General features: G+C 42.7%; 1 protein-coding gene across 1 annotated transcript in view; it reads left to right on the forward strand.

Moving 5' to 3' along the window:
• The window catches only part of Rgs22 (regulator of G protein signaling 22), a 163,379-nt gene that overhangs the window by 17,821 nt on the left and 133,156 nt on the right, over positions 1–12,402 (forward strand). The window contains exons 4-6 of the mRNA XM_042264850.2: positions 7,471–7,692; positions 10,975–11,060; positions 11,709–11,877. Of these exons, the coding sequence (XP_042120784.1) occupies positions 7,471–7,692; positions 10,975–11,060; positions 11,709–11,877 (477 nt within the window). The remainder of the gene's footprint in view (positions 1–7,470; positions 7,693–10,974; positions 11,061–11,708; positions 11,878–12,402) is intronic.

A 12,402-nucleotide genomic window follows, 5' to 3' on the forward strand; every position in this document is an offset into this window, starting at 1 on the left:
ATAGCTATCACAGTCTCATATGGGTCTTGGGTCAATCTAGATTTCCAGACCTTCTGAGACCCCATCCCACCTTTGTAGGGACAAGCTCAAAGCCAAAATGGGCCAGAGTCAGCCTTTGGCTCCTCTCACACTTCCTTCCATTACACCATCACACTCTTGGGACACGCTGTGAGATCCAGAGCCCATGGCTGGTAGCCTGCCCCATGTTGCTCTTGACGAGGGAAATCCAGGACAGTCGCCGCTGTTATAAATGATCATGGCACTTTCCAGATCTCAGCTTTCATAACTTCATTCTGTTTGTTCTCAAGCCAAGTTCACTTTCAGATTTTGTTTTCATTTGGTGTCTGGGAGGGTTTGTTTCCTGTCAACTCTTTATGGACAAGTGTTTGCTCATTCGCTTTTCTTCTGTGCTATAGTGTGAGAACATTTTCCCTTTGGTTTTGTTTTGTGTGTTTTATGCTCAGTGACTGTTGTGGGATTGAGTAGATGAGCCCACATAGATTTAGGTTGGTCCTCTGTGGGTGGTTTCAAATGTTTGTGACATTTATGGTTTGCAGAAGCTGAAGGGGTGGCCTGTTCTATACCCGCCTTGAAAGCATAGGTATGTCATATGTTTGCCAGACCATGCTTAGCTATGCACTTTTGGAATTTTACCATAACTTTTTTTGGCCTGATTCTCCACACTTTTTTTTTTAATCTGTAAACTATTATAATTTCTTGCAGCTTTATGAAAGAGTTATATGCTTGAAGAATTGTTGGGTGGGGGGTGATGGAGAAAGAATATAAATTTGAGAGATGAGTGGGCTGAGAAGAGATGGAGAACTTGGGTCTTCCCTTGCCAAAAATTAAATACTCAGAGATTGATTTTCAAAGGCATGTTGATGGAACGCTAGGTGACTGTTTAGTTCAGGATTTATACCTTGAGCATTTTGATAAACCCTTAGCTCTAACATAACACACTCAGATTACCCACTGTAATGCATTTCGTTAACTAAGGATATTCCATACATTTATTTCATGTGGCACACTATTCCTTCTATCTCATGGTTGAATGTCTAGTAAACAATTTATAGTTCAGCATCTAAAACGTCAATAAAAGTTAAATTGAGAGAAGTTGTTAATGGTAACCAACTTGTTATACTCAAGTAGTTGGATGGTTTTTATCCACCATGAGGATTCAAGTTTGAAATACAGCTTTGGAGCTCAATTAGTAGAGACAGAGTTGGAGCAGAGATGGACATGTCTTAAATTAACCTAGTCATTAGTTTTTAATTTAAATACTGTTCAGCTAAATAATTTGGCACCAGTAAGTTTCAGTGGTGCTGGGCTGGCAGTTTAAGCACATCACTAATTATTCACAGGTTTTTTTTTCTCCCCCTCTTCTTTCCAGAGAAATGTGGAACCAGCAATTTATTGTGGTAAAAATATTTTCATGCACTTACTTTTTCTGTGAAAATATTTTTCGCACATGGATGACTAGTACCACAAAGCTAGCTCTCACCACCTCCAGGTCAATCCATTTTAGAACATTTAGAAAATGACACTCTCAAAATGAGAAAATTAAGTCAGAAAAGGGGTAGTCTGCGGGAGCTTGTCTGGGTCTGAGGCGCAAGCTGCAGACTTTGCTGTTGTAGGATTGGAAGCTGTGTTGTCAAAATCAGTCCGGTCAGCTTTGGGCCCCGAACATGTCCCGTGTTATTCATTCCATGTCCCCCACTCGCGCGCGGTGCCTTTTACCGTTACTTCTGAATTCACTTTAGAAGTTTTGTAGATAAGTTTAGAAATGGGGAAAAGAAAAAAGGACTTGTCAAATTTGGGTTGTACTGAAGGCGTGGCCTCTTTCTTTCATGGTAGAACATAGATGGCCAGCACCACCACATACATGATTGTGTGAGAGTCAGGGTTAAGGGGGTGGGCACATGTGGACTTCAGAGCTGGTCGTAGCCCAGATCCTATCTCCCTTCACTCAAAGCTCTTCAGCACCACTCTGTCCATCTAAAGCAAAGGTTCTTACACTTGAGGAGCATTGGAACTACTGAAGGGCTTCACAGGGTTTGGAGGTCTGGGCTCCATCCTGTTTCCGGCTCTAGGGAGGGGCCCGAGAACTGGCATTTCCCAAAGGTTATAACAACAGGTGCTGGTGCCACTGGTCAAGGAACGGCCTGAACCATCATGAACTGTGGACCCTTCCTCTGTGAAGAGCAGCGTGCAGTGGTGGGTCCTGGATGGACGGACTCCTGCCTCTCCTCCAGGTTTACATCCTCCAGGTCTACATCCTCCAGGTCTACGTCCTCCAGGTCTACGCCCTCCAGGTCTCTGTCCTCCAGGTCTACGTCCTCCAGGTTTATGTCCTCCAGGTCTCCGTCCTCCAGGTCTACACCCTCCAGGTCTACATCCTCCAGGTCTCTGTCCTCCAGGTCTACGTCCTCCAGGTTTACATCCTCCAGGTCTCCGTCCTCCGGTTTATATCCGGTATTCCCTGCACCTGTCAAGCTTCAACAACGCCTTGCAGCTTGAGGTTTGCCCAGACTGGCCTGTTCTTTTGTGCTCCTGTGTATTGGTGCATTGACTCTTCCTTCTGATGATTTTTTTTTGTCTGTCTGACGGCTGCCAGTTCATTCTTTCAGACCAACTTGAGCATCCCACTTTCTACACCTCTTCCTTAGTTTTCTGAAGCCAGTTAAGCGACTCCCTATGTGCAACACAACACTTCTCTTGTGCTTCTTACGTGTTGATGTGGCCCTGAAACATGCATGCTGTTATAAGATTGAGATGCCCACACCAGCACACAGAACTAAGGTGGTTTCAATAGGAGGTGATTCTGTGTGTTGTATCATTCCATGAACATGTCTCCTAGAAAGGTCTGAGGCCTACCATGAGAATCTGCCATTCCCTGATGGATCTCATCCTTCTTGCCTCTAAAAAAGTAGTTGTCTCACTATGTAAGAGCAACTCTGTCATTAAACATGAATATTCTGTGCAACATGAACATTAAACATAGGCTTGCAATGTCATCTGGTCAATAACTGAGTTGTTGACTCATTTCCACGCTGGAGGAAAACTGGCTGTGTTCAAGTTAAACAATGATGAAGACAACATTACTCTGTATAGTGCTTTCAAGGACTCCGCAGGATTAATCTTAACTTGATTTGACTTCAGTCCTAGCTTTAGAGTTCATTCCTCGTGAAGACAGTCTTTCCTGTCTGTATGTGTTTATGTATCTTTTCTATTAGATTATGCATACTCTGTGGCTCATTTCAGTTAGGGCTTTGTGATACATGCTCCCTCAGTATAGTAATAGATCATCTATCATACTCTGTCACTTACCAGAGACTCAGTACTGTATAAATGAATGACCCAATAGAGGAACAGTGGGCTTGGGCACTGTTATCTGAAAGGAGGGAACCTCAATTGAGAAAATGCCTCCATAAGATCCAGCTGTAGGGCATTTTCTTAATTAGTGATTGATAAGGGAGGGTCCAAACCATTGTGGGTGGTGCCATCCCTGGGCTGATGGTCCTGGGTTCTGTAAGAAAGCAGGCTGAGCAAGCCATAGGGAGCAAGTCAGTAAGCAGCACCCCTCCATGACCTCTGCATCAGCTCCTGCCTCCAGGTTCCTGTCTCTTTGAGTTCCTGTCCTGACTTCCTTCAGTGATGAACAGTGATGTGGAAGTATTATCCAGATAAACCCTTTCCTCCCCAAGTTGCTTTGGTCAATGGTGTTTCATTAGACCAATGATAACCCCAACTAAGACAAACACAGACTGGTTCCTCCAGGGAGACAATCATGAGCAAATAGAATATTGAACATGGAAGGCACCGTTAGATTATCTAGTTAAAATCTCTGCCCCCTTTTAGCTCAGGAAGGCAAAGTAGTTTCCCCGGTGTTTCTTGAGATTAATCATTCTGCCTGTTCTTTCCTGTAGTGTTTCTAGTTTAGCCAAATCTAATTTCAAGTATACTAACCAGACCAGACTCAATATCCTAGCGTTGCACCCCCATCTTTGTGGACATATTTCCCCACTGGCATTTGCATTTATGTGGATTTTAATGTAAGTGAATGTTTTGTTGACTTTATCATAGGAAAATAATGAATTTTTATATACTTGTTTCTTCAGAGAAAGAAGCAATTGAATTTGTTATTTGACATTTTATCATTTTGGAGCCATACTGCTATTAAGGACCTCTGAGATCAAATCTAGCACATAGCTTTCAAGCAGAAAAACATTACCCTTGGCAGAGACGGTTAAGCCTTAAGTGATCTCGTTCTGTATTTTTTTAGACTGGCTCTTGTTTTATCCCAGGGTAGACTTGAACTCACTTTGTAGCCAAAGATGACCTTGGACTCCTGCTCCTCTCGCCTCATCTTCCCACATTCTAGGGCTAGAGGCGCGTGCTGCTGTGCCTGCCTTTAAACACTCTCAAGCATAAACATTGAAAATGTTTTTGAGTGTTTGAAAAACGCTTTCTGTGATCCAGGCTGGCTTGGGTGGTTTGCGCAGACAGGGTCTCTATGCTGTCCAGGCTGGTATGGTTTACTGTTGAACCTGGGCTCAAGCAATTCTGCCTCAGCCCTCTGGATGCTGGGAACTGCAGGCACATGAATCCATGAGCAGTTTGCGGACAGTTTAAAATACTCTGTATTTATGCATCTGCTTGTTTGAAATGGGGTCTCATTATGCAGCCCTGGCTAACCGGCCACTCATTATACAGACTGGGCTGGCCTTGAACTCTGGATTCTCCTGTCTCAGTCTCCCTTGTTCTGTTTTTTCAGCTACTCCTGGCCCTGTACTACTTTTTGATCAGTTCCTCTCCTCATTTTATTTTATTATTATTTTTATTCATTCTTTTTTTTTTTTTTTTTTTTGGACACAGGATTTCTCCGTATAGTCCTGGCTGTCCTGGAACTAGTTCTGTAGACCAGGCTGTCCTCGAACTCAGAGAATCCACCTGCCTCTGACTCCTTAGTGCTGGGATTAAAGGCGTGTGCCAGCACCACCTGGAACTTTCTTCATTTTAACCTGCTTAGCTTTTCCTCCTGTAACAGACACACATCTTTTACCTTTTACCTTGGTTCAGGGTCCAACTGGCTTTGTAAGTACCTATAAGCAGCATGGCCTAAGCCATTCTTCAAACCGTACAATAGGTAGTCTGGAAAAAATTGTTTAGTTTTCTAGGTTGTGCACTTCGGGAAGTTGGGATGGCTTCTGAGCGGGCGATAGCACTCACCATGAGCCCTGACTAAAATGCCCCGGTTTTAAAGGCATCTTAGTCATCACTCCTGAGTTCTGCAGCAAGCAAGCACATCGGGGCACCCCCCCCCCCCCCCCCCGTCCCCGTCCCCGTTACACCACAGAGACCATGCACCCTTCCTTAGCTTCCGGTTTGCTTTACACAGAGAGCCCCTAGTTAGCACACCAAACCTGGCTTTGATGGCCGTTTCTATGCAGTGACACCTCCCCAGAGTATGGTGATGTCTCTTCTCAGACTGTTACCAAGGAACTGAAGGGCTCTATGCTGCTCCCACAGTTACCTTGTCGCCATGCTTCCTGTTTCCCAGAACATTAACATAAAACCTTTGTTCTGAAAGAGAGCTGCAAACCCCTCCGTTATCTGGTCCTTGTGCCTTGTTTACGGGAAGCTTTCTCTTTTGTGCCCTACACTGTTCTCTCCTCCCTGTAGTCATCCCATGACAGTTCTGCCTCCATACGTGGTGTTGCCTCATGCATTTGTGCCTTTATCAGTAAGACCAGAGAAAATAAGAAGCTAGGCATTAAACATCAGCCTGGTGACCACAGAGCTCTATTGACCCTCAGGGTTACTACTCAGCACAGTACCTGGCGTAGGAAAGGGGTCGCACACACCAGCTTTCTCATAGGTGAGGCACATGGCCAGGCTCGTTGGTGTGGTTCAGATCTGTCATTCCGTAGCTCTGAATCCAGGCTGTCCCTTAACCACTGCAGCGGTCGTCTCCTAAACAGCTGTCTCAGGAGCTGGAAGTGCTGGGGATGGGCACTAAGGTGATCATCATAGACCTGGGAGACCCCAGCAAGCAGCACTTCTTCTTCTGCTATTTCTGTCAATTTTATCTTTCTAGTAGTACTAAGCATTGGCTACATGTGGGCTCAGAGCATCACCGTTGTTTGAACATTTATTTGATTAGTAGGAAATTTTTCTTTCTTCACTGAGCTAACTACTTAGCATCCTTTACTTTGGATTTATCCTATCTTTGTGTTCATCTGGCTGCTGTATCTCATATGGGTGGAGACAGGTACAAGGCAAACCTGCAGGAGTAGAGGAGATTTATCTCAGATGGCCCTTCTGGTTGTAGAGTCCCATTTCTCTGACCCTGTAAGTGTAATGACTCTCCAGCACATTTAGTCCATTTCCATCCATTAACCAGATAAATCTTGTCTCTGGTATTACAGACTTGTACATCTCTTTAGTCCAAGGATACCATATTAAGAAGTGTATTTTTGACATTTAGGTTGTCTGTTTGAATCCTGTATTCAGAAGACAAATGTAATAGATCATGAATAAAATGTGGTTATTAAAGAAACATTCTAGGTAATTTCCTGATTGTTTATACTTACTGAGTTAAACTTGTCATGTTGGAGTCAAACTCTAGGGTGATATACTGTAGACTGATGTGTGTCTTAAGTCTGTTGTCTATGCATTAAATACCTTAGACTCTTGAGATGTGATACATATGACATATATAATACATACTTTTAGCTTAAAGTTTACAAAGATACCCTGCCACTTATTGTGTTATAATATATATAATATATACAGCAAAACTCTCCTGGGGCACTTAGTGAACCGTAGGAAAGAGTCTGATCCTTTCTACCTCTTGGCTAAGCATCTGTAAATTACATGAATGAGTGGCCGGTTCACTGACAGTAAATGAAAGCTCTGAAAAAGGGACCTGGTCCTAGATTTAAAGGACAAAATTAGAGAAGATATAGTCAACGTACCATTAATTCTTATGGAAATAAAGGACCTAAAATTCTTTAACAATTTTACCCAAAGTCAGAGTCTTAAATGATGAGCATAGTGTAGTTAATTGTCCCCTTTGGGAAAGAGAAATTGCTAGCTTTCATGACTCCTGAGGCTAAAAGGCAATAGAATTATTTTTTTCCGTTTTCCTTTTCTTCACGCTTACCCAGTAACCCTCCTCCTCCCTCCTGTGAAGCCAGGTGTATATTTTCCTCTAGTTTTAAAGAATCACAGAGGTAGGATTACACAAACAGGATTTCTAACATAACATTCCCTGGCACTTTTTTCAAGGCATAAATTCCTGGTAAGGAAGCCTTCAGTGGATCCTGTGTCTTCTAGCCAAGGGATTCCCAAGATCTAAAAGGGAAGAGAGATAATGATTGAGATGATGACTATATGATGTCAGGTCCTCCGAGAGACAATGAATTTCTGTATTTTAAATTTTAAACATTTTCATACTTTATTTTACAGACCTTTTCAGAGGCAATTAGATTTAATGTAGACTACGGAGTGTTTGAAGTCATTAATAATGCACCACAACTTCTGGAAAAGCAACTGAAAAGAGTTCTGCGAAACCAGCAACCCCGAAATCCCATCTACGATGTTATAAGGAAAGGGAAAAACGATGCTGCATCTCTTCAGAAGAGCGTCCCCAGGGAAGATGAAGCCATCAGTGTCAACTACACTATCATGGTGAGCCGGCGATCGAGTCTCTTCCTTGTAAGATCAAGAAAGCATTGGTGAGCCGGAGACAGGGCCCAGTAGTTAAGAGCACTTACTGCTCCTGCAGACCTGACCCTGATCCCCAGCACCTGAACTGGGGATCTCAACCTTCTGTAGCTCCAGTTCCAGGGAATCAGGAACTGGATCTCTTCTGGTCTCTGTGGCACCAGGCATGCACATGGTGCACAGACATACATTCAGGCAAAAACACTCATTCACAGAAAATAGGAATAAATCATTTTAGCTCAGTGGTAGAGTGCTTGCTTAGCAAGTGCAAGGCCCTGGGTTTGGTCCTCAGCTCCGGGGGAAAAAAAAAAAGAAAGAGAGAGAGAGAGAGAGAGAGAGGGAGGGAGGGAGGGAGGGAGGGAGGGAGGGAGGGAGGGAGGGAGGGAGGGAGGGAGAGAGAGAGAGAGAGGAGAGCACTCGGTGAAACTGACTTGAGTTTCTGAAGCACCGTCACATTCGTTAGTGTGCTGTGCTCACACAGGAGGTCGTTAGTGTGCTGTGCTCACACAGGAGGTCGTTAGTGTGCTGGGCTCACACACAAAGTCCTTCAAGCACGGTGTCGCCTGCTCACACAGAATGGCCGGTTTAGCAGTTTGGATGATTTTTATCAACCAATATAAGAATGGTCATGTGGTTTGCCTTGAGTGTATAAAATGTCAGGTGCATTTATGCTGGTATAACTATGCATATTCTTTATTGTTCAGTTTCCTAAATTTGAAATGTGTGTAGAAAGAAGCTATTTCTTCTGGGGCTCTGAATAAATCCTGCTCACAGTTGGGAACTGAGATGACTTTGAAGCCTCCAGGAATACTCTGACTCTGACCTCCTGGCTTTACATTCTGTTATCAGCTGCTAGTTTCTGTCTCGTTCGCTTTAGGTCAGCAAACCAAAGCTGGCCAAATCCACCAGCTGTGTCCCTTGAAAAAGTCACATGATGAACCCTGTTTCTCCCATCAGTCATTCTGCCGCTAACTACTCCTCAGACTTGTGTGTGGACACATGCTGCCACTAACTACTCCTCAGACTTGTGTGTGGACACATGCTGCCGCTAACTACTCCTCAGACTTGTGTGTGGACACATGCTGCCGCTAACTACTCCCCAGACTTGCTGTGTGGATAGTGACATGGACAAGGTTTATTTTATTTTATTTTATTTTTTATTTTTTTATTTTTTTTATTTTTTTTTTTTTTTGGTTTTTCGAGACAGGGTTTCTCTGTGTAGCTTTGCGCCTTTCCTGGAACTCACTTGGTAGCCCAGGCTGGCCTCAAACTCACAGAGATCCGCCTGCCTCTGCCTCCCGAGTGCTGGGATTAAAGGCGTGTGCCACCACCGCCCGGCTTGACAAGGTTTATTTTAAAATGCTATTTTAGAACAAGGTAGAAGCAAGCTGAAAAATGGGTCTGCTCATAGCTTCAGACAGCTCGACTTGAATTCTCCTGCTACTAAATTCAGATATATTTTTCTTCTTTTAATTTCTATTGCTGTAATGATAATAATAAACATTAAATCATTGTTTTGAAGGTGGATCAGAGAAATTGAATTATACAAGTTATTAGCTAAGCATTTTCTAGCTAAGTATGCAAATATTTAGTAGCAACAATAATTAGTAACACATCACTAATTACATTAAGTGTATGTAGCTTACCCATCCTAATTAAATATTAGAGTCAGATGGGATTAAAAAAGAAGACTCAATTATTTGCTGCCTAAAGAAACCAACCTTAAGTATCAAATACATATGTTAGAAGTAAGAGAGTATATGCCATATACTTACTAATTAAAAGAAAGCTGTGGTTGTATTAGTATCAAAGTAGACTTCAGACTTTTACTATGGATAAAGAGGGGTATTTCACAATAATGAATGTCAATTCATAGGAAACAAACCAGCTTTAATATGTGTGTACCTAACCGTAGTGCTTCAGAATACATGATAAGTGCTAATCAAACATCAGGAGGAAATGTCCAAAACCATAGTTGAGGTTTGAGATGAAAACATTGCTCTTGGTAATCAGGAGAAACATGATCATAGGGACAGGATAATTCTGTATCTCACTGGCAATGACGACAACCCGTTGATACTTATAGACACCTCACCCCACAAAGCCAAAGGGCATGTTCTTTACAAAGTACACTGGAGTGATTTTCAAAATAGATGTTATTCTGGCATTAAAGTTATTATAATAATGAAAATATTTTAAATTATATGAAATATATTATTGATCACTCCAGAATTAAACCATCAGTCAATAACAAAAACTATGGAAAAATCTCCAAATACTTAAGTAATTAAGCAACATACTTCTAAATAACCCATAAGTCAAAAAATAAGTCTCAAAGAAAACAAGAAACTAAAGTAAACTATCATAATTTGGGATGTAGCTAAATTAGTCATTAGAAGGAAATTTGTACAATTAAGTAATCGGAAATATGTAATAGAAAATAAAAATACCAAGCATCGCTTCAGGGATCTATCTACCACCATGGGAAACAAGAAACAGAAGAGTTACCTGAGACCCAAAAGTAAAGAAGAAATAGCATAGTCGTGAACTTCTGATCCCCCTGTGCTGGACTACAGGCTTGCACCACCATGCACATGCCTGTGATTACAGTGATTCACCACCATGCACATGCCTGTGATTACAGTGATTCACCACCAAGTACATGCCTGTGACTACAGTGATTCACCACCAAGTACATGCCTGTGACTACAGTGATTCACCACCAAGTACATGCCTGTGACTACAGTGATTCACCACCATGCACATGCCTGTGACTGCAGTGATTCACCACCAAGTACATGCCTGTGATTACAGTGATTCACCACCATGCACATGCCTGTGACTACAGTGATTCACCACCATGCACATGCCTGTGACTACAGTGATTCACCACCATGCACATGCCTGTGACTACAGTGATTCACCACCATGCACATGCCTGTGACTACAGTGATTCACCACCAAGTACATGCCTGTGACTACAGTGATTCACCACCATGCACATGCCTGTGACTACAGTGATTCACCACCATGCACATGCCTGTGACTACAGTGATTCACCACCATGCACATGCCTGTGACTACAGTGATTCACACCATGCACATGCCTGTGACTACAGTGATTCACCACCATGCACATGCCTCTGCTGGGATTGAACCCAGACCTTCACGCATTCTAGGCAAGTACTCTGCAAACTGTTGCAATGGGAACCCAAAGATGACTTTCTCTTCCTGTTCTCTTAATAGTGTCTCAATCGTGAACAAGGTATTAAGTGGATCAAAAGAAAAAGACTCCCGGCATTTCTGGAGAGTGATTGCTACTTTGAATACAGGTATCACGCTGCCATCTGCCTATGTGTTTTTTTTAAATAGCTGTTTGCTTCATATAAAGTTATTTTTTATGACACTGATTTGAGTTTGGACCCTATCTGCTATAGAATAGGGGTAATTAAAACACTGGCAAAAATCACACCGCCTTTCTAAAGAAATCTCACAGTTTTATCTCTTTGATCATTTACTTTAAAAATTATCTGTCATCCGTAGTGTGTTTATGGAAACACAAAGGGAATGTCAGTGTGACATGAAAAACAGAATGTGGGGGACGAGAGAGAAGTCTCAGCAGTTAGAGCACTTGCTCTTGCAGAGGACATGGGTTTGATTCCCAGCACCCACATGGTGGTTCACAACCATCCCTGACTTCAGTTCCAGGGGATTGGATGCCCTCTCGTGAACTCCATGGGTAGCAGGCATGCATGCGCTACCTATCCATAGGCAGACAAATATAAAAATAAATGAATCTTTAAAAATATAGAACATCTGTGTGGGGCTAAGGACTTTGTTTTAAAGTGTAAACATGGAAACGTTTTCCTGAAATTTTACTAAAATTTGAACTTTGCTTAGAATAATAATTTTAAATAAAATACAAATGAAAAGAGAATATTTCCATGAGTAAGCCTTAGTTTGTGATTTCTACAATACAGACTGGCCAAGTTGATCTCACAAGCAACATGGAGCAACTCAGGCATGAATTTCATAGTAGGTACAAACTTCTCCCCCTGGATCCTGAGAAAGCTGCCCACCCCACCTCCTCCTACCATTGAAGAGGACCATCTCATGATTATGAAGAAGTTCTACATTTCTCTTGGCCAGGTAAGATGAGGGTTTTTATGACTCAGCAGCAACAAAGCCTTTTGTTTCAGCTCAAGAGAAATTGATTTAAAGCCCCCAACCCCCAAGCAGAGTTGGGTTCCTTATGGGTGTATGCTGACTAATTGGACATGCGGAAATGCAAATGTAAATAGAAGCGCTTTGCTTGTGGATTCAGAGCAGCAAAGGGCATTGAGATACACACTCCATATCACTAGGAAGCAAGGGCATGGAGACTATTATTGGTGGAGGTATTAAGGCAACTCCACATAGTTAAAAGGGAGGTTTATTTTGGGGGGTAACTTATAAGTAAAGGGGATACAGGATCCAGGAGAGGTGAAGTGCAGTCCAGCGGTGTTCTCTGGAGAACTCTGCTCTGTCTACATCCAGCATCCAGGATCCAGGAACCAAGAGAGCCAGCACATCCTGATCTCAGCTCTAAAGGGCCCCTGTTTTGGCCCTGCCTTGTAGGCATGACAGTTACCGGAAGCCTCAATGGGTGTAGTACTTCCAGGTCAAAGTTGGAAC

This window comes from Peromyscus maniculatus, chromosome 20 (assembly GCF_049852395.1).
Source record: "Peromyscus maniculatus bairdii isolate BWxNUB_F1_BW_parent chromosome 20, HU_Pman_BW_mat_3.1, whole genome shotgun sequence".
Lineage (NCBI taxonomy): Eukaryota > Metazoa > Chordata > Mammalia > Rodentia > Cricetidae > Peromyscus > Peromyscus maniculatus.